This window comes from Takifugu rubripes, chromosome 2 (assembly GCF_901000725.2).
Source record: "Takifugu rubripes chromosome 2, fTakRub1.2, whole genome shotgun sequence".
Lineage (NCBI taxonomy): Eukaryota > Metazoa > Chordata > Actinopteri > Tetraodontiformes > Tetraodontidae > Takifugu > Takifugu rubripes.
This window is the reverse complement of record NC_042286.1, coordinates 10,416,722-10,436,535: the sequence shown is the minus strand read 5'-3', so window position 1 is coordinate 10,436,535 and position 19,814 is coordinate 10,416,722. Positions and strand designations below refer to the sequence as shown.

Sequence of the window (19,814 nt, the reverse complement as noted above, 5' to 3'; positions counted from 1 at the left end):
CCTCTGTAGAAAGCAGAAGCTTTAATGACATCTGGACTATTACTCCATTAGTGATAAACTGATTGCAACAACTTTCCCAATGCATTGAGTCAAAATTAGCCACTTGACCATGTTATGGTCTGTAGTTGATTACAGGAGACCAAACACTGCCCCCTTGTGGAAATCGTATTTAAAAATATTACGAGAACTGTGTTTCTATAGATATTTCCTATAGTTGTTGTCCATCACACAATGTGGTTAAAAACAAAACAGCCAAAAGTTCTGACCCATCTTCTCCCGCAGACATAGAACCGCCTGCAGATTGTTAATAACATTCTTCATTTATGAGTCCCTGTTTCTGCGTGTTAAATAACAGAAAGAATTAAAGAGTTATGAAATCAAGCGTGGAAAAAAAACAAAACGTTTCCGTGTCGACAAAGTGTTTATGGTGGCAGGGACAAATGAAAACACGTCAAGTTGGCAAACTTGTGAAATGAGCTGTGGCCACAGTTTGCTCAAAGCTGGTAACTTTACGACTTTCTGGTCTGGAGGTGGAGGCTGAGGATGACAGAATCATCATGTCATCTGTTGAAGCAAATTCCTCCTCCTCCTCCTCCTCCTCCGCTTTTTCTTCTTTTTCTTCTTTTTACTAAAAAGAATATCGAACAAATACAGCCAGAATATTCGCTTGGAGTGTTGTGCCACTGCCTCCAGTAGAGGGCGCTATTTCACTGTCATTGTGTGCAAACGCCGGCCTGTAATCCTCAACAGTGCGATAATGTTGCGTCTCTAAACTGCACTTCATGATGACAATAGCTTAACTTTTTTTTAATTGTACAACTTGTCTGTGATTATATATTTAAAGAAATTTATTTCATACGTAGGAGGTGGGCTTGTGTGATACAGATGACACAAATAAACAACTGTTATCGTTGTGAAAAAAGTGGACAGTAATAAGGGAGATAGTGGATATAAACTCCACAGCAACAGTGTGTGGATCGCCTCTGGCCCGTGCTGGCAGGGTGATCTTGCCTCAGTTACACGTGCGGATGCTGCCCTCTAGTGAAAACTAGGTGACAAAGCAACGCTTGCATTTTTGTTTCGATAACCTCTGTCAGAACCAGCCTGACCTTTGGCACACTGAATGATCCCAAAATCTTAACCACTTTGACGAATGCCCCTTTAAACCGGAGGGGGCGCTGAGTAACAACCCTGTTGATAAACGACGCCGCAACGCCACTGTAAACTGACGGATGACAGAGCCTTTAGAGGAACGACGCTCGCTCCTCTGTGGTTGTTAACAGGTTGATAATGTTATTACAACCAGCCTGCTTGTCTCCTAAGGCAATTACTGCCCCACCAGCAGCACTAAACACATTTGAGACCTGATCGCAGTCCAGATAGGCCTGGCTGGATTCATTGATGGAGTTTTTATTGACAGTTTGGACTTAACTCAGCATATCGAACCATGTGGGCAGTCTGGTGATGTCATTGCTATCTTCAGGTTCATGCGGCCATTAATATGTTGTTGATGCTGCATAATGTGAGCGAGGCGAGAAGCCCGAGCGATCCGCATGCTATTCGCCGCATGAAGCGATTCTGAAGTTGCCGCTGCTCCAGTGTTTCCCGGTGTGAGGTCAGAAATAATTGGTTCTGCTGATCTCTGAAGGCTCTTTTTGTTCTTGTTGTTTTTTTGGAGGACGTCTCTTGGTGATGCGTTGGAGGACTCTGTGGGGATGGACCTGCGGGCTCGGTGCCTTTTGTCAGATGAATATTTGATGGCCCCTAATGGAGAACTTTGCCTCCGTGGCGGCGGAGCTGTGTGGCCGGCGACCATTTTGGCTCTCCCCCTCCGGTTGCTTTGTCTCTCCATGCCACACAACAGCTGCCTTCGATTTCATCATAGCGGTTGCAGGGCAAGCTGTAAAACAAACAACTGGCAGGAAAGCTGAAGCGCCACGCCCCCCCCTCCCTCGCAGCTGTAGCCCCGTGCATGAACTTGTCACCGCCGAGGTCAGCGGATCACCCTCCGTCCACGACAGAGCGGCGGCTTCACATTACACGCCCCCCCCCGCATACATCTGGACGCATGTGTCAATATTTATGTCCCCCGGGTACGCGTCGACCCCGCTGAGAAGATTAAGATCTTACCTCTGGAGGAGATATGACGCAGCCCGTCGCACCAATTAGAGCGGTGACAGTGAGACAGAGCAGACGATGCGATCGCCTGATGACCTCATCCTCCATACGGCGCGATCCATAACTGTCCGACAGAGAGTTGCCTCCTAACCTTGTTGTATCACCAAGGGTCCGTGTAAAAGGATCCCCCGATCAAAGTGTTTGGGAGCTTTATGGCTTTCAGATGAGGGTGTGAGGAAAAGGCCCTGCTCAGGAATGTGGGTGAGCGGTGGTTTTGTGTTCGTAGGAGCGGGTGGGGGGGGGTTGCTCATGACACCTGTTTGTGCTGTCCCTGCATGTTTGGGCCTGTATCTACACTTGCACACACAATAGCAGCTGTCCCCCAGATTATACGGCTATTTCTGACCCACGCGGGTCACTGGAGGCATGAGGGGAGGCACAGGTCAACAGTACACTCTCGCCTTGGCAGCTCGGCTGCTCTTTACACGGCTGCATGTTGCTTGACACTTTGTTCACCCCTCTGACTGCATTCGTCACCCTGAGGAGACATGACGGACGGCAGGCTTGAGCTCGCTGATTGCTTTACGTGGTCAGCGGATCATCTGGTTTCACATCTAAATCAGTTTAATGCCTCACTCTTAAGTTACCGTGTGAGCGCACGCCTCGGGGCTCCGACACGGACATTCGGTGGGTAAAAAATGAAATACCAGGTAAACAAAACGCGGAAAAGACGCACAAAAGGACACAAGTGGTTGGATTTCCCGCATGAATTTTTCATTGCTTCTCTTTTACAAGGTTACGGGTGGCACTTTATCCTGGTCGGCGTCCCGCCTCCCCAGGCCTCCACCGCCCGGCCAACCAAACAAACAAACAAAAACATGCACAGGGCCGTCAGAAGGAAACGCTTCTGTGGTTGACGGGTGCGCATTCATCACAGCATTACAGCGGGCCCGTTCAAGGTCACCTTGGACAGCCGACGGACATTTGTGAGCTAATAACGCAACTGTGATTGGCCAGCTTTGACCGACAGAGGTGAAAAAACGGGTGAGACAACAACGCACCAAACACATTACCCAGCTTTTAATCAGCTGGTTTTTGGAGACAACACACACATTTTTCCTAGAATGCGATGGCGTCACCGGTCTGCAGCTCATCCCAGAGGTGTCTCGCTATGACATCAGCATCTAAACCTCGGCTGGGGGCGTCTTTGTCCCTCCGACTCAAAAACGTAACTCGTCCGACGGGCCAAACGCTGTAACCTTACCCCTGGACTTTAACGGGGGGGGGGGGGGGGGGGGGGGGGGGTTAAGGTGGAGCAGCGCGGAGATGACACTGGAGCCACTTGAGGAGTGAGGAGTGTGAGGATGGAGGTGTGTGTGTGTGTGTGTGTGGGGGGGGGGGGGGGTAATGGTCAGCTTATCTGCAGGGTGTGGAGGCCACACTGAGGCGTGAAAGGCTGAGAAGAGACCCGGAGAACAAAGATGTAGGAATCACAATAGAGGTGTGAACGAGGAGATGAGTCTCACGTGAGTGTGAAAAGTGTGGAATTAAAGGGTGTGTGTAAAGCCACTACCGAGACCCCCCTGAAAACACAGGTTTATTCTTACAGAACCTCAGGTTGGTGGAGGATCGGAGCCAGGTTAAAAGTTCATAATTTGTGACCGACCTGGGAGAAGAGAGAGGCAACAGTCACATGCTGGGGGTGGATGAAGGAGCTTTCCGAGACCTTTGACCACCTGCAGTAAATTTGCAGAGCTCCTCTCCTCCCCTGCGAGCTGTGAACCCCTGAACCACTTTCATTATGTATAATTAGAGTTTCACAAATATGCGCCACAGCGAGAGATCGCTCTGCTTCACCAACAGCAAAGTTCCAAGAGAAGCTGGCATGAAAGCAGTGCTGTGAAATAAACACATCCTTTGGCTGCTTTTTACTATTAAACTACATTTCTGACTTATTTCACAGTTTGCACAAGTTCAGCCGACGCAGCTTTTTAAAGAGACGTTAAAATGTGTTTGTATTTTCACTTTAAAAATATGGTGATTTGAAACTACAACTTCTGGAGAATTAAAATGAGAGAATCTAACAGGTCAGTCACTTGTTGTATAACAGGATACTAAGAATGCTGTGAAGGAATTTACCAACTTTATTTGGAAATGTATTATAAATAATTGTGTTTATATAATCAATTGGTTAGAAATAAATAAAATAAAATCTAGCTTCCTTCAACTTGCTAACTTGTTATCTTCACTTTCAGAGATATCCTCAGTGTTTTGACTGTTCAAATCCCATTAAAACGTCCTGGTGTTCCCATTATTTGTCTTTAATGGATGGCAGAGATGGAGAAGAATCCGCCCCCCCCCTCACCCCACCCCTGGGATCCCTGTAAAAAGAGCCGCTCTGGCTGATATGTGACACATAATAGATGCTCAGCTGGACCTGAAGTAGGCTCCATTGTTGCTGCTGCAGGTGGTCAGGAGCTCCCTGCTGAGCGCTGGAGAATCCCAGAGTCAGCAAATTAGCCTGTCAAAAGAGCAGAGATACTGTAAGGCAGCAGGGGGGGTGGGGGGTGGGTGTGGGAGGAGAGAACCCTGCACCCCCCAACTGACACGCTGCTTCACATTTCTACATAAACTTAAGTGCATGAACTTTTCTTATCACCAGCCCTCTGCATCCATTTCTTCTGTGCATTGATCTATGAAATCCATCTGAAACCCCCCTTCCCCCCTCCCCCAGTTGAAATGAATATTCAAGCGACGGATCAAGAAGTTCAGTCCGACAAAGAAAGGAGGCAGAAAAAGCAGCACAGAGGTTCATTTCCAGCTGGATGGAAATAAACAAACACGACCCTCCGTGGAGCTCAGGCTGCGCTGGTGGACGGGTGTGTGTGTGTGTGTGTGTGTGTGGGGGGGGGTATTTACTGAGGCGGGAGCGGTGAGAAAACTTCACAGCGCATTTGTCTGCTTCTGACAAATCAATACGGCTGCTTTCATGTGAACTTCACGGGAAAGAATGACCCAGAAAGTCTCGCAGAGGTTCATTAGTGATTACGCCGTCTCCCTCTCTTTTTTTGGTGTTTTTACAGCGGTGGGGGTGTGAGCTGTTGCCAGTGGGTAAAGTGAAAAGGGCAGATATCTCTATTTTTTTCATGCAGAGCCCATCGCTGTGATGCAGCCCCTCTCTGTCATATGGGACCGGCAGCATGAAATATGCATGTTGATCCATATGTTGAGTCTCTTTTTCCCATGAATATTTCACTCGGCGGCCATATTGAGTGTATATTAACAAACCTTTACATTATCTAATAACACTAGAGAGGCCTTAAGTGCTGCCAGTCTCCCCCTTTTCCCTCGATTATCGCAGGTACTCCGGTCGATAAATCATATAGATCATGACGAGATGAATCAAAAGGTTTGATCTGGAAGGGGCCAAACAAAAAACATAACTTTGACTGAAGACATGAAAGGAAGGGAGTCTTTCCAGGTGGGGGGAAGCGTTGATGAAGGGATCAGGTGAATCTGTGCATCCATACTGTAGAGGTCCAGATGTCAGGGTTATGCAGAGGTGAAAGCTGCGGGTTCAAACCCTGGACAGTGCTGGAAGGCTCCATCCTGCCTTTTGTTCTTCTCAGATCTGTTGAGATTTCATGTTTCAGGGGCAAAAAGATTAAGAAGTAGCTCCTAAAACATCATGATTTTCAAAAAAAAGCTCTGTTACCTCCAGGATGTCGCTCGTGAGGGATGGATTTCTGTTTGATTTTCATTATCTAAATTCCCCTCCTACTTGAAAGGGGACCCTTCCCCTCCATTAATAATTGACGTCTTATTACTTACCCGCCCCGTCGTCGCGGGCTTTGAAGTGAGCCGCGTTGTTTTATCAGCGCGCTGCTTCGTATTGATCGGCGAGCAGATAGGAGCACTATCAAAGGGATTCCTCGTGGGGCAGTCAGCGCACGGTCACCTCATAATCCTGGAATGTGTTCAGATGCTGCCATGCATCTCTCCACATCTCGCGTCCCTTTTCCGGCGTATCCCTAATCTGGGTTCAATGTTCACATCATAACAAGTGCTGTGGAAATGACATCATCGGGAGCGAGAGGGGGTTGGGGGGGGAACCTGAGCTGAACGCTGTGGAGGATGATGATGTCACGCATAAAGCTCATTAGGTTTCACTGCAGATGCTTATCGTACGCGGGGACGCAAACAAACAACTGCAGCCGATGTAAATACAGCCGAATGCTGCAGGATGGCGGGTCAGACAAACATCAGACGTTGGTAGTGAACAAATATGAGGGAATGGCGTTGGGCTGGATCTGCAGCGCAGCGGGACAGTTTCCCTCCCAATAAAGCTGCCAAATAATGAGCCGAAGACAAAGCCTATCCGCACGTGAGCGGTGGGAAAGGCAGGGATTATAATTTCAGGAGATTTAGCTAATCCCTCCGTGGAGAAGTAACTTGTTTATTCTCTCGGAGGCGCGTCCATATCAATCCCATATGCAGTTAGCGCTCTTCCAGGCATTGATCGCCACTCGACACTCGCCGGTACAATTATCAGAAGCACTTACAGCAACGGAGGGAGCAGCCGTAATGACAATATCCTATTTAACCCTACAGAAAATACATTTTGCCCGCTGGACACTTAGAGACCATTAGCAGCAGTTGCGTAAAGGGCCGGGCGTCTTTACATCATCAATATCCCATGAGTGGAATGCAGCTCGTGTGAGAATATGTGCCGGACTATCAGCGCCGCCGCTGTTGACGTCTTCCCTGACTAACAGGCCCTTTTCTTTTCCATGGATTAGGCAATCTGACTTCACTTTGGTCCATTAGCAGGGTCACGTAATGCTGCCCGGAGGTCACCGCGCCCATGTGACCCCCCCCCCTCCTTGGCGCGCCTTGACCTGGTCCATCGGACCCAGGTACGCATGCATTTGTGCTTGGAGAGAGCGAATGACTGGATTTTTCTACCAGGCTGCTTCACTTGGATGAATAATTCAGGGTTGTGGCCTCTGACACCATCTTCTGTTACAGTCTTTTCGCATCGGGCTCACGGTAAATTGTGAAAGTGTCCCCAAAAACCCCTCCGAGGATTTCATCGCTGAGCTGGATGGTTGATCCACGAAGACGTAAACATCCAAACTTCACCGGGTTTGAGGCGCACGCGCCTGCTGACCACTTCCTCTCGTGGGCTCATGCCTGCGACGAGCAGGGAGAGATGGTGCTGTCTGAGGTCACCCAATGATTACTGGGCCCCGCGGGAGGGGCCAAATGACTTTGTTTACTTTTCTCCCACGACAAATAAGCGCTGAACCGCTGATCCAAGACCTGCGACAGCTTCAAATCTGAAAACGCGCCAGTTCTGCTCATCTGTCTTTGGTCGTCACGAATCACGACAGACTGATTTTACGTGTCGTTTCACAGCTTGGTGACAGATGACATTGCGGGTTTTTTTGGTTTGTTTTTGTACGTTTTATAGCTCCTGAATATTTCAGGAGCATCTCCCGTTTCAGCTGGCCTGTGTCCTGGAGCCGGACAAACAAGTGCTGGATAATTATCTGCACCGGCCTTAAGTACAAATTGAACAGACTGACGCTTGAAAGGACCCGCTGAAGCACATCAGTTACAGGAATTCCAGCACCTGTGCATACAGAGATCGATAAATAACATTTATAAGATACAATCACACGCACAAATAAGAAGTGAGAGTGCTTCCCCGTCTGGAGGCCGTCAAACCAAAGTTATATTTGATGTCCAACCTCAGACAGTTTACACCTGAGCAGAGTGACATCATGATGACTCTGAGCTGATAAGGATCAAACCGCGGCTGCGAGGACAGAGGATTAGACTCCGTTTGCTTTTCCTGCTCTTTGAACCAGAAGAGGCCAACCAAAAGAAGGGACCTTACATGAAAGGCCCGACTTGCTGAGAAAGCAGAGATTTGGGGGCCGCTAAAGCTCATCAAAGAGTTACTTCGACAGCACACGCCTCTTTTTCAAATGTCTGCTGTAGGTTGGGGAGGAGGTGGGCAGCAGGGAGGGAACCGGCCCTGTTTATCACTTTGTAGTTCTTTTTTGCCTTTTTTTTGACCGCGTCTGTCCGGCAGCTAAGGTAAAGGCCCCGTCTCCTCCCTGCATAGCTTGCGGATAATGAGGTGTAATTAAATATGAATGCAAAGTGTTTGGTGGCTGGAACCCAACAGCGGACACCAGATCCAGCCGAGGCCCACGGGCAGCATAATTAGCAGCTGGTGATAGACGCCATTAATGGCGCTTTTCCACACGATGCCAGCAGGCCTCTAAGCCGGTCCTCCACACAGCAGCAATCCCCAGTTAATTAAGTCACAAAGACGAGAAATCCAGACAAAGTGGCTCATCTAAGCCGGAGCGATTGCAATCAATTTTCTAAAATTGTTAAATGATCAGCGTTGATTAAAGGTTGAAGCGATTGTTACGTTTCTTTCCGTCTGGTTTTATCACCGCCTCTGGGGGATTTCATGTTGAAAGCGTGATGAAAATCCCGTGGAAAACAATATCAGCATTTCAAAGCGCCGAAGGAGCAGTGTGACGCCTTTAATGGTGGAGAAAAGCCCTTTGTGCACGCCCGAAGGGCCGCGTCGGCTTCTGAGTGCTCTTCGGATTGTCATAACAGCGGCTCGTGAAGATTGACTCGCTCGCGCTGAGCGGTCTCCGAGACGCCGTCCTCGGCTGTGGACACCGCTGTGCTGAATCTCTTCAGAACGGGAGAGACTGAGACGTGTCCACAGCTGTTTGGGCCTGCCTGCTTTGAGGTGCCCGGGCTTTAATGTGGAGCAGATTAAACAAAATGCCTTTATGAGGGCTGGTCAGCTCTCCATTCTGAAGCTGCGTGCATGTTTGTGCACGGATATTCCTGCTGTTGCTTCACGTGGACGCCGGCGTCCTCTGAGCATCGAGCAGAGCAGCTTGACATGTCGGTCAATCTCATTAAATGGAGCCCAGAGTTGTGCAGACAGCTCTTGCCCAGGAATAGCCAAGGGGCAAAATATGAGAGAGGGCCAAAGACAACCTCCTGACTTCAGATCGATTCCAACAGCCGAACATAAAAGCATCACCTGCCGTCTGCGAGTGGCTCAAAACTGCAGCACGCCGTGCAGGCTACATCACGCCGCACGCAGGGAAGATCTGCAGTTGGCAGTTCAACAAAGGGTTAGCGTACATCGCGCAGCCGCACAGGCCACAGGAACCTTAAGATCCCAGGTCTCTGCTTGCTACTGACCGCAGGAATGAAATGAACTTTTGCTTTGAGAACCTTTTATGATTCTGGTGGCATCGGCCCTTTTTTATGGAGTAATCTGCTGAGCTGGAAACATCCCTGGAGGCTGGACAGACTGGTGAGGAGGACCAGCTCTGTCCTGTGCTGCTCCCTGGACTCTGTGGGAGACAGTGGGGTGGGAGGTGGGGAGTGGGGGGGGGGTGATATCCATGTAGGAGAACCTGTCCCACCCCCTCCAGGACACTCTGACAGAGCAGGGCAGCTCCTTCAGTGAAAGGCCGCTCCACCCATGCTGTGTAAGGGAGAGAGCCTACTCCTGCCTACAACTATCAGACTCTACAATAAGGACATTGAAAGCGGAGCATTTAAGTTTAACCTGTACAAGGATACACACTTGTTCACTAAAGCATGTTAAACACCGCATAAGAAGAACTGTTGCTCTATAGCTGTATAACTATAAAAAGAGCACTATAGCTCTTCTGTCGTGCCTACAGTTGCATTCTCTGTCATCTCTATCCCTTTAAAGATGCACATTCACCTCTGTGCTTTCTTTGACTGCTCTTGTTTTTGTTTGCCCTTTACCCCGTAACTGTATGCTGTGCTGCTGCAACACTGCAAATTCCCCCAGTGTGGTGGATAAAGGACAATATCTTATCTTATCTTTTGTTTACTCATCATTCTAGCAACCATCAGTTGTTCTGTTGTGCATATTTATGCTGTATCAATAGGTGTTGCATCTGCATCTCCTCCAACACATTATTGGTTCCTGTATGTATCAGAAATATGATGTTGATATGGAAACATACATTTGGGTTTTTAAAGGGGTCAGAAATTTTGTGTTCTTTTGATTTATACAGAAACTTAACTTAAATACGCTAATGAGGCTCAAAGGCTTCAAAATAGCATTTACGACCGCTGAACTGGATGGATGATAAGAACTAATTTTCTGGGTCACTGATCTTAAAATGAACAACAGTTGACTTTGAATGTGGCTATAAACTCAGCTTCCTGTGGAGACAACCTCCAGCTATCAGTGATGTCAGCTTCTTCTGTTCTGATTATGCTTTGTTGATCCAGCTCATGTCCCCTTAAGTTCAGGGAAAAGCAAGTGAGTGACACAAAATAGAAGTAAATACAACATGGCTCTGGATCTTCGGGGGTTTTTCTTTGGCTCGGTTTGACATGAGAAGTGCCAGAGAAGACAGGACTTCAACCCCCTCACCCTGTTTCTTTATCGGGTCACTGCTCCAGGATGATCTCTGCCATTGGGTCAGTGTGCCACGCATGTCTCCTCTGACTGGCTCACATCAGGATGCAGTTGCCATGGAAAATGTCCAATTGAAGCAAATGAGTACCCCTCCTCCCATCTCTCAGTTTCCAGGCAGAACTTGCGCGCTGTTTTGGTGGAAAACACGCGATGTGAGTTTGTGTGTGCGCGCGCGGTGGATGCACGTGCACATAAATGTATGGCAAGTGACATATTAAATAGAGAGGAGGGAGAGCTTTTTTTTAAGGTTACAGAGAAAGTAGGGCGTTTCATTGTGCAGCCATGTGTGTTGGTGCATACATGAGCATATGCACACATGGTTCTCCTGCAAGCGTGTGCGGGTAAGCACGCGCCACTCTTCGAAAACAGCCTTCTGATGTAACACAAACTGATGCCTGCCTCCTCTCTCAGGGTTCTCCCAGGTTTCCCTGGGAACTTATTTGTGAACACTTCTCTGCAGTGGGAAAGAAGGTCGAATCAGTTTGCAAAGAGACACACAATGACCTTTAACAATCACAGGGTTCTCTGCAAAGAAATTGTAAAGGCATGCACTTAGACACAAAGCCACAACCCACACACTGATTGACGTGGCACAATTAGTTAACAATGTTTTGTATTTATAATTTATGCTGTTGTGTGGTGAGAGATGCGCTGGATTTATTCATATCCATTATTTATGTTATAAAGGTGTGGCTTTGGGATCCACTGAGAGCTACTTTATACTGTAGCCTAATGCTCCTGATTTCTGCAGCTTGTCTCTAATGCTGATCTGTCAGCACTTTGTGTGGTTGAGTTAAACATGAGGTCATCACCGCGTGCGCATTTAGTTTTAATTAGGTATATTTCAGAACGTTTGAATTATTAACAGTCAAACACGAAGGGCCAAATTTAATCCAGCACCATGACCTTTTTGACACGACTGCTCTTTTTGTTCGTCTTGATTTTGGCCTTTCTTTTGTCAAGCTCTCCGCACCTATTGTTGTTTACGGCGGTCAGTCATGCAAGAACTGATCAGGTTCCCATGTCACAGCGAGCAAGGAAAACTAATCCCCCTCATCTGCAGTGCATCCGCACCTCTTTGCAGAAGGTGCAGGTGCACTAAACTTTGAAGGTTTTCCAGTTCAGTAAGACAACTGTGGCATGTGACTTCCCACATGACTCAGTAGTGGGAACACCACCGCAGCTGGAGGAGAGGCAGTGTGAACCAGGCGTTGGGGGCAGGGTGGTGGACTGTGAGAGAATGCAGAGGGTCAGCTATGGCTCCAGCTGGCCAAGGGTTTATTGATTGCCCCAAGGGAGCAAGAGGGCAGCTCACTAGTACTGCTCTGGAAAAAATGTTAATTTACAAGTAGAAAAAAAATCAAGAGTATTTAGCAAAACAAACATTTTATTATAACAGATTACTATTAAAAAATAAGCATTACTATTGGCACGTAAGTAGAATTATTGCATGGGTAGCAGCAACGGTGGTCTAATGCTATTGTGCAACTATTACTATGCAATTTGCAGGTGCTTATGCAGCATGTACAATATGTAGATTTTTTTAAAAAGCTGTCACCAAGTCATTAATCTGTCCTATATTTATTTCATTAACAAAAATATTCATGGAATCTGACAATGTGACAGTAATACAAAGCATCACGAAAAATAATAACAAGGGCAACTTGGAAAAAATAGGTAAAGGTGACACACATTTACCTTAGTGCTCCTTGAACTAGATTTATCACAATAATAACAACAAATAAATGTTATCATCAGCTGTTATTGGTGTTATTTATAACTATTGCCTTATCTAATCGAGTATGCAGCTATTTTTTTCTTTGTTTAGGGTGACAGCCGCTCGTCACGCATAGAACCGCGGAACAGCGGCAGGTCTCGTGCTACTGGGAATTTCCCGTCCACGTGTCTAAATACACGACACAGAGGGCGGGATAACAACAAAGTCGCTGATTGGCTACAACGCCTGTATGTCAATATGTATTAAAGGGAAATGATGCCCTGGCGCAGAGCGACTCGCGGTACTTTGCCGTCATAAAAGCCTGCGCCTTTAAGCTTCGTTTATTTACCAGGTTTTTAGCGCCACGCCCGCATGGGCGGAGTCATCTCGGAGCTGACGTCGGCAGAATGAAATCGGCTTGTTGCAGTTTTTCCCGCAGAATGGAAGTAGCCGTGGAGGTGATACGGACTAAAGCCGACTGACTTACCAGGATACCGCACCAGTTTTCTTCTTCTTTTTAAAAGAAAAAATCCCCCCAAAAAATCAGTGAGATCAAGAGCGCAGTTTCAACGAAAACCATCTCAGCTGTAAGTCCTGGGGGGGGGGGGGAAGAAACAGCACATTTTATTTTTTGCCGGTTCGTCTGTGGCGTCAACACGAAGCGCCGCTGGGAAGAAAGACACAAACAACGATTCGTCGCTGAAACAGCTGGACCGAAGTTGTATCGACACTTGACGTATTTGATAATATCATACTCGATAAGATTTTCTTTTTTTTTTTTAAATAACAAAACTCTTTGTTTCCGTGGTGACACACTGACGAGATTTAGGAATTAGCTTACCGGCTTTCCCGGTTTAAAGCTCCGTCGGTCGCCCGGCGGTTGTTTCTGCCCTTCACTGAAATGTGGCGACATCAGTTTTCACCAGAGTTAAATAATACGCGCATGTAAACACACCATTTACACAAGTTGTGTAATAATATTCCATCTTTTTTAGTTTTTCTTGAAAACAATCGAACTATAAATGGACAAAAGATAGCACATTTGACAGATACGCTTGTATTTCACTTTTTAAAAAACGTTTAAAAAGAAGGCGATAATAAACTAATAACGTGAGTTGGTGGGTTTAAGTGCAGGCCGGAGCCCGAGGCTGGGTTATCGGGTCATTTTAGGCCCTGTTGTGGCTCCTCTGGTACGGTGCGGTGCTGATGGGACGCTCGGGTCCGAAAGTGTGTCACCAGAGCCCGACGTCCGTCTCTTTTGTTCGAGTGTTGCAGCAGGGGGAGCCACAAACACGCAGCTGGAGCCTGGGGGAGAGTTCAGAAAGGGCGTCCGGAGGAACAGCTTGTGTCTGTTTTGTTCCAGATCGTGACTCTTTATTCCTCTAAACAAGGCACTTGGTGTTTTATTTTTTTTAATTGTCATATATATATAATAAACTGTAAGGTCTGGGCAGGCTAGAGCCAGATTCTTGTGCTTATGCAGTGAGGGAATGAAAACTCCAAGAGTTGATTAGTTGACTGACCAGGCCGGGAAGAGGGGTTTGGATTTCGGACATACACTGTCATTAACTTTATCTTGTGCCCCCTCATTTGGAAATGTGGTGCTAGAGTAACCCTTTATTACAACTTGGTAATGACTTTGGCTTCCCTCGGTGATGCATTTTGACTCTCACCCAGATTTCGCTAACTCTTTGACCCACCGCATGATTCGAGGGGTTGCATGGTGAACGGCTCTATTTCGCAATGACTGTTTATTCTGCTTGTTCTGACACTGCCTTCAAATGGCGCGTAAATTGAATTTTGTCCTAAACATATATGATCGCGCAGCCAGGAGAGATTTCACCTCAGTTAACCGAGTCGACCGACGTATTTGTGTAAAAGCGGCTCTGCTGAGTCTTTTAACCACAGTCAGTCGTGTGGTTTTATCATTGAGAAAAGCAGTTACTTGTCATGAGCTGAGCTCTTCACCACAGGCACTTTTTTCTCCTCTCCAGTGTGGTTTTATTGATTTGAGGGCAGTCTATATCAAACACACAGCTAGTGTATGATTATATTGAAATGTTTGGAAGAATTAAAGCCTATAAACCATTAAAATGGTGCAAAATATTGTGATGGCTAACATTGATCTCTCTGTGTTTTTGCATAGGCTGCTCATGTTATAGTGCCCCCGTATGGACGATGAGGAGGATGATGTATTTCAGCCAGACCCTTACAGCTGGCGCACCACATTCCAGGAGATAAAGTGCGAGGACCGGGGCACGCAGACACCTGGCCCGACCCTGGCACCGCACAGCGGCATGCTTCCCTGTGGAGTCGCAGAAGAGCCCAGACTACTCTTCTACGGTGAGGCCGGCGACACGCTTCATTGCACCAGAGAACGGGGAACAATGGCTCTGTGCGTGATAACCAGGGTTGTAAAACTTGAGCTCGAAACTGTGCGAGAGTTACCTTGTGAAACTGGTAACAGTGTCGCCACACTGATCTCATCATTGGCGCCTGACAGTCGTGATCTCTGTGGTTTTTATGGTCTGTGTGGAGTGTGCCCAGCTGCTTTGCAATTCAAAAGGCGCCACGCTGACATTGGGAGTGCGACGACATGGCCGAGCACTCACCTGCAGCAGCAGAAGACCGTCTACTGAACAGTCTGAGTGACAGCAAAACTACACTGCTGCCATAAAAAGCAATAATTCCACAGTAGCTCAGAGACACCCGACTAACCTCAGATTGGTGTCATCTGTTTTCCTTTCATCATAAAAGTATCAGTCTCATAAAAATGTTCAACTCTAACCAGGTAAAGTTCTGAACATTGAAATGTTATTGACAAGGTGTCTGGCTTGCAAATGCCGTGCAGATGTTAGTGCTTTTTCAGGCTTGGTGGTTAATGAAACTCATTTCTAACCAGACGTCCTCAGGACTCAAACGTGCGCGGCCACAGTTAGCAGCTCCCTGCTAACTGTTACATCACAGGAGTCGCTGAAAATCACAGTGAAAAGAAAAGCACCGCGCGAGCTTTCATGACTGCTCTTTCCTTTGAGCCCTGCCAGACCAGAATAATAAGCCTCGCCTCTGACACCCGACAGGCAACGCAGGTTTTCGATTGCACTTCCCCGCACGCTTCGAGGTTCTCGGGGATCGAGGAGTGAGGCGGCGAGACACCGGAGGGGCGCCCAACGGGATGGAGCCGCTGCCCCAGCAGGGTCCTGTGGTGCGCAGCACGGAGGCTTGCATTGGCCAGAAGCTCCAGCTGATTGGGGATCAGTTTCATCGGGAACGCGTTCAATTGGTGAGCAGTAACTGTGCAACCTGCGGACTCCTGAAACTTGGTTGACACGTGCACCTGCTAAATCTCTGCATTAGAAGCGCCTGGCCTCTCTTCCTCATGCCATGCTCTGCGTGAGGAACAGAGCTGTAGAACCTCCCCCTTATTAAAGTCATGTGGAGCATTTTAACAGTTTTATTTCCCATGCTAGAAAAAGAAAACATTTTTGAAGCTTTATTAACTTTTGCTGGAGTCTGTTCCCACTATTCTCTAAGTGTTTATTTTAAAGAGACTCTTTCTGAGCCAGGAAAGCCCTTCCCCCACCTCCAGGCCCTCCCCCTGCGTCCTCTCTCTTCCTGTTTATTTCTCTCACTCTCTCTCTTTCTCTCGTCTCCCCCGTTTCCTCAGTGTGCTGTTGGAGGCTGTGGTGCGGAGGATGTCTGGCCTCCAACAATACCGCGCTCACGCTCACATTGTCCACTTGTCCACGTCTGTGCGCCGCTCGCTTTTTCTTTGATTGTTACGAGAAAAATATACAAAGCACAGAAGTCTGAGTTTCACGTTGCACAAGTGGCTCAGCAGTGGAACAGACATTTTCCCTCACACAGACTTATAAACACACTAAACAGACATATTGTTGTATCTGAAAAAAACAAGCGGTAGGGGTAGTAGCGGGTGAGTGTGCTGTAACCCAAAACCAAACATCTGAACCCTTGTGGGGGGGAGGGTAAATGTGGTTCTCAAGAGTCACCAGTCAGCCCCTTTCACCCACAGGAGACAAGTAAATAAGTGGTCTGCAGATGTAGGCAGGGGATGGGTTCCATAATGAGGGCGTGAGCTCGTATATGAGGGAAAGGACATTTTAACCCAAACCCAGTCACGTTTATCTTCACTCGTTCAGGGCGGGATCAGATTTTCTCATACACTTATCAGGTTATTTATACTCAACATGACTCATTATTATGACAGTCAACCAGACAGACGGGAGTTTTGCTGTAACGTGTGCGGCTGGGGCCCAATGACGCACGACAGATGCAGACCCGGGTTTGAGGATGAGGAAGTGGCTTGTGTTTTTTCTTTTTTTTTTTTTTCCCTTCTTTTTTTGAAACGGTTGGGTAAACAGCAGAGAGGGCAGTCGGGGCAAGAACGCGCTGTGAGGTCACATCCTGAAGCTGCAACTGGCTGGACACTAGTCCACCAAAACGCCGGCGAACAGAGCGACGCTTACACCTGCAGCGCAAGCGGAGCAGGACTTTTTTAACGCCGAGACCGGCTTGACCAGTGTTAGCGCTTCCTGTTCCAGTGCACCGTGACTAACGTGCTGCCAATGTGCTTGTTTTTGATTTCAACCTCAGTTTGAAACCCCCCCACCCCCCCCACCCCCACCCCCACCCCCCCATTGTAGCAGCACTGTCAGGCCCCGTTCCTGTTCCCTTCTGTCAGGGGTTGATTGCAGCTATTCAGCAGAGACACTTGTTCCTCAGCCCTCCAAGAGCCTTCGCCTGCCACCCACTTGATGGATTTGGGAGCGATGAGGCTGTGAGTGTTCTCCATGGGGGCCCGTGGGCCTCCGGCAATGAGGGGGATTAGGTAGCGAAGGAGCACTGGTGGATGCTGACAGATAAATTGCTCTTCAGTCAGAGAGGGCCGGAGGGGAAGCGGAGGTCCCCGGAGGATGCCTGACAGGAGCCAGCCCACCATTTGAGACATGTCACAATGGGAAGAGGACGGCCCTGCTCAGACGAGCAGAGTTAAGTTTCATCCTCCGAGTTTTTTTTTTTATGACTCCTGATACTTAAAATGAGAGCTGTTGTACATTGCCTCTGTGTGTGTGTGTCTGCACACACATCAGGTTCGTTCCTTATCTTTTCACTCGGCACACGCTCACTCCTTTCAGCACTTGTGGATGGGGAAGAATGTAGTCATACTGGAAACAAAAACATACTGGAGAGGAGCCCAGAGATATTTACTTTTCGTTTCACGACCTGTCACGGTTGTAGTTCACGGCGAGGTGCATTTGTGCAACTTTTTATTATCTAATACTCTTGGCTGTCTGTTGTCTCTCTGCGGCGCATAATCCAGAAGTCCTCGCTATGGGGGGCCTGAGCTGTTTGCTTAGGAGATAAGGCAGATCTCTGCTGCAGCTTCTTGGACGGAGAGACCACAGGGGACACCGATAAAGCACGTCAGGCTGGTGTCTGAGTGACAACACCGAGCATCTGGTTAAACTCCGCTGCCGGCTAAATTAAGAACCGGAGCCATATTTGACAGTTGGTGCTGTGACTCGTGACCGAGACGCGGCGCGACCTGTGCACGGCTGTCCTATCAAGAGGGTGAAAGGTCAAAGTTACAGGACAGAGTAAATTTGTTCATGGGGAGATTAGCTGGTTCTCAAGCAGCTTTAGTTACTCTCTAAGTTTATAGCCTGATAAATCAGCTAATGCCAGTCAAAATATTGGCACAATATACAGATTACTGCACCTATCTATTTCTATTTAATCTCGTCTGTAGCAAAGAGAAACTGAGTGTTTTCTGATAAAGGAATTAAGGCATGGCTTTGTTTACCCAGTTTAGCCAAGCTGGCTGCCAGCTCACCCGCCTTTGGCTTTATAGAAATACTGTCTGTGTTTACATGAAGCAGACCTTATAATTATTGTCCTTCACAAGACACCTTCAGACAGCTGAGATATGTCCCACTGAGAACGTCTTGTCAGGACTGCAGGCTTAATAATTCAACTTTTCTGGACATTAGATTATTCTCTATGTGAGATCCTTGTGTAACACTGCACACAAGCTAATGGGAGGAACCCAGCGGCTGGTAACTGGGTCAGAATCAAGACATTAGACCCATGTAAATCTGCCTTTAAATATTCCAACCTCTTCAATCCCGTTTGGTCCAGTTATCTTATCTCTGCTCCTCAATAGCACAGATAGCTTTATTCACAATCCCGGGACAGTCTCCTGCCGCACGCGGCCTTGAAAGGTCTTGCAGAAGCGTGACCGTACAGATGCGTGTATGATTCACCTCCGCTCAAAGGGACGCCAGTCTGCCTCCTGTTGTTGTGGACAGACGCAGACTGTTTTGAAAATATCGGCATTGTTCTGGTGTCTGGTTTTGTCTTGCCGTCTACTCAGTTGACCCCTTCCAGCGCGGTCGCCGTCGGCGTGCATCTCAGCAGAACACAAATAAAGCTCACAACAAACCCAAACAGCCCGCCGGTTTATTCTTTCAGGAGAGCGCTCTTTAACCTGTGCACGTTCTGTCCTTATTTGTTGTTGCAGTATCAGCGAAACCAAAGGAACCAGGGCCCGCTGTGGTGGGCGCCTGGGCACCGCTCTGCTCAGCCTTCTGTTTGACAGGGGCTTCGTCGCTGGAGGAGGAGGAGCGGGGCGGAGGTGAGGGGAGGGTGGAGGGGTCTCCCTCCTCTGCTTTCTTCGTCTCCTGAGGAACGGGACTCTTAAAGGCACTGTTGAATCTAACACGGGTTTTTGGGGGAGAAAAACAAAATGGAGACAAAAAGTCACCGCGGGCGGAGACAACCAAGTTTATACAAGGTCGTGTGCTTCTCTGTTTCAAAGAAGATGCCACGGCGCTCCACGTTTCCTCTACAGGACATTGTTCTTATTTTGGTATACGTGTGGTGTAGTAGTTTTGTACAGTACATTGTTCTCATTCAATATTTTGCACTTCTGACATGTATCTATCTCTCATGACCTCCACTGACCCTGGGAATGCCTTTATACTACGTATTCTGCCAGAATGAGTATTGAGAAACCTTCACAGGAAAGATGAGATGTTTAAGGAATCCCTCGGTGACCAGACCGGTTCAAAAGCTCCAAAGAGGCAACGTCCGTATTTGTTTTTCACCTTTTCTTAAACATGCGCCGGTGTGAAATCATCCCTCAGTATCAGCTCCAGCAACGCGGATCTGAGGATCAAACGCGCCCCGTTGTTCTTAGACGAAGCCTTCTGGGCTTGTGTGCTACATATCAAACAGAGCAAGCATCAGGGAGCAGTGTGAAGATACAACCAGTATCTGGCAGTCAAGTATTCTAATTGGAAATGTTAATCTTTGCAATAATTGGGAAAGAAAATCAGTGGGAAGCACGTTCGGCAGTTGAATGAATCAATTTTATTGTTCCTCGAGACTTCAACACTGAATCTTTTGTGCCTTATCCAAAGATTCTTGGTTCCTGTCTGAGAT

The 19,814-nt window shown here is 47.7% G+C and overlaps 1 protein-coding gene across 1 annotated transcript; it reads left to right on the top strand.

Moving 5' to 3' along the window:
* The first annotated feature begins 12,742 nt into the window (after nt 1–12,742).
* On the top strand, nt 12,743–18,966 carry bmf1 (BCL2 modifying factor 1). Its single transcript, XM_011616568.2, has 4 exons — nt 12,743–12,937; nt 14,497–14,693; nt 15,431–15,633; nt 18,892–18,966. The coding sequence occupies exons 2-4, from the start codon at nt 14,522–14,524 to the stop codon at nt 18,964–18,966; spliced, it is 450 nt and encodes a 149-aa protein (XP_011614870.2). The 5' UTR covers nt 12,743–12,937; nt 14,497–14,521.
* Nucleotides 18,967–19,814: the final 848 nt, after the last annotated feature.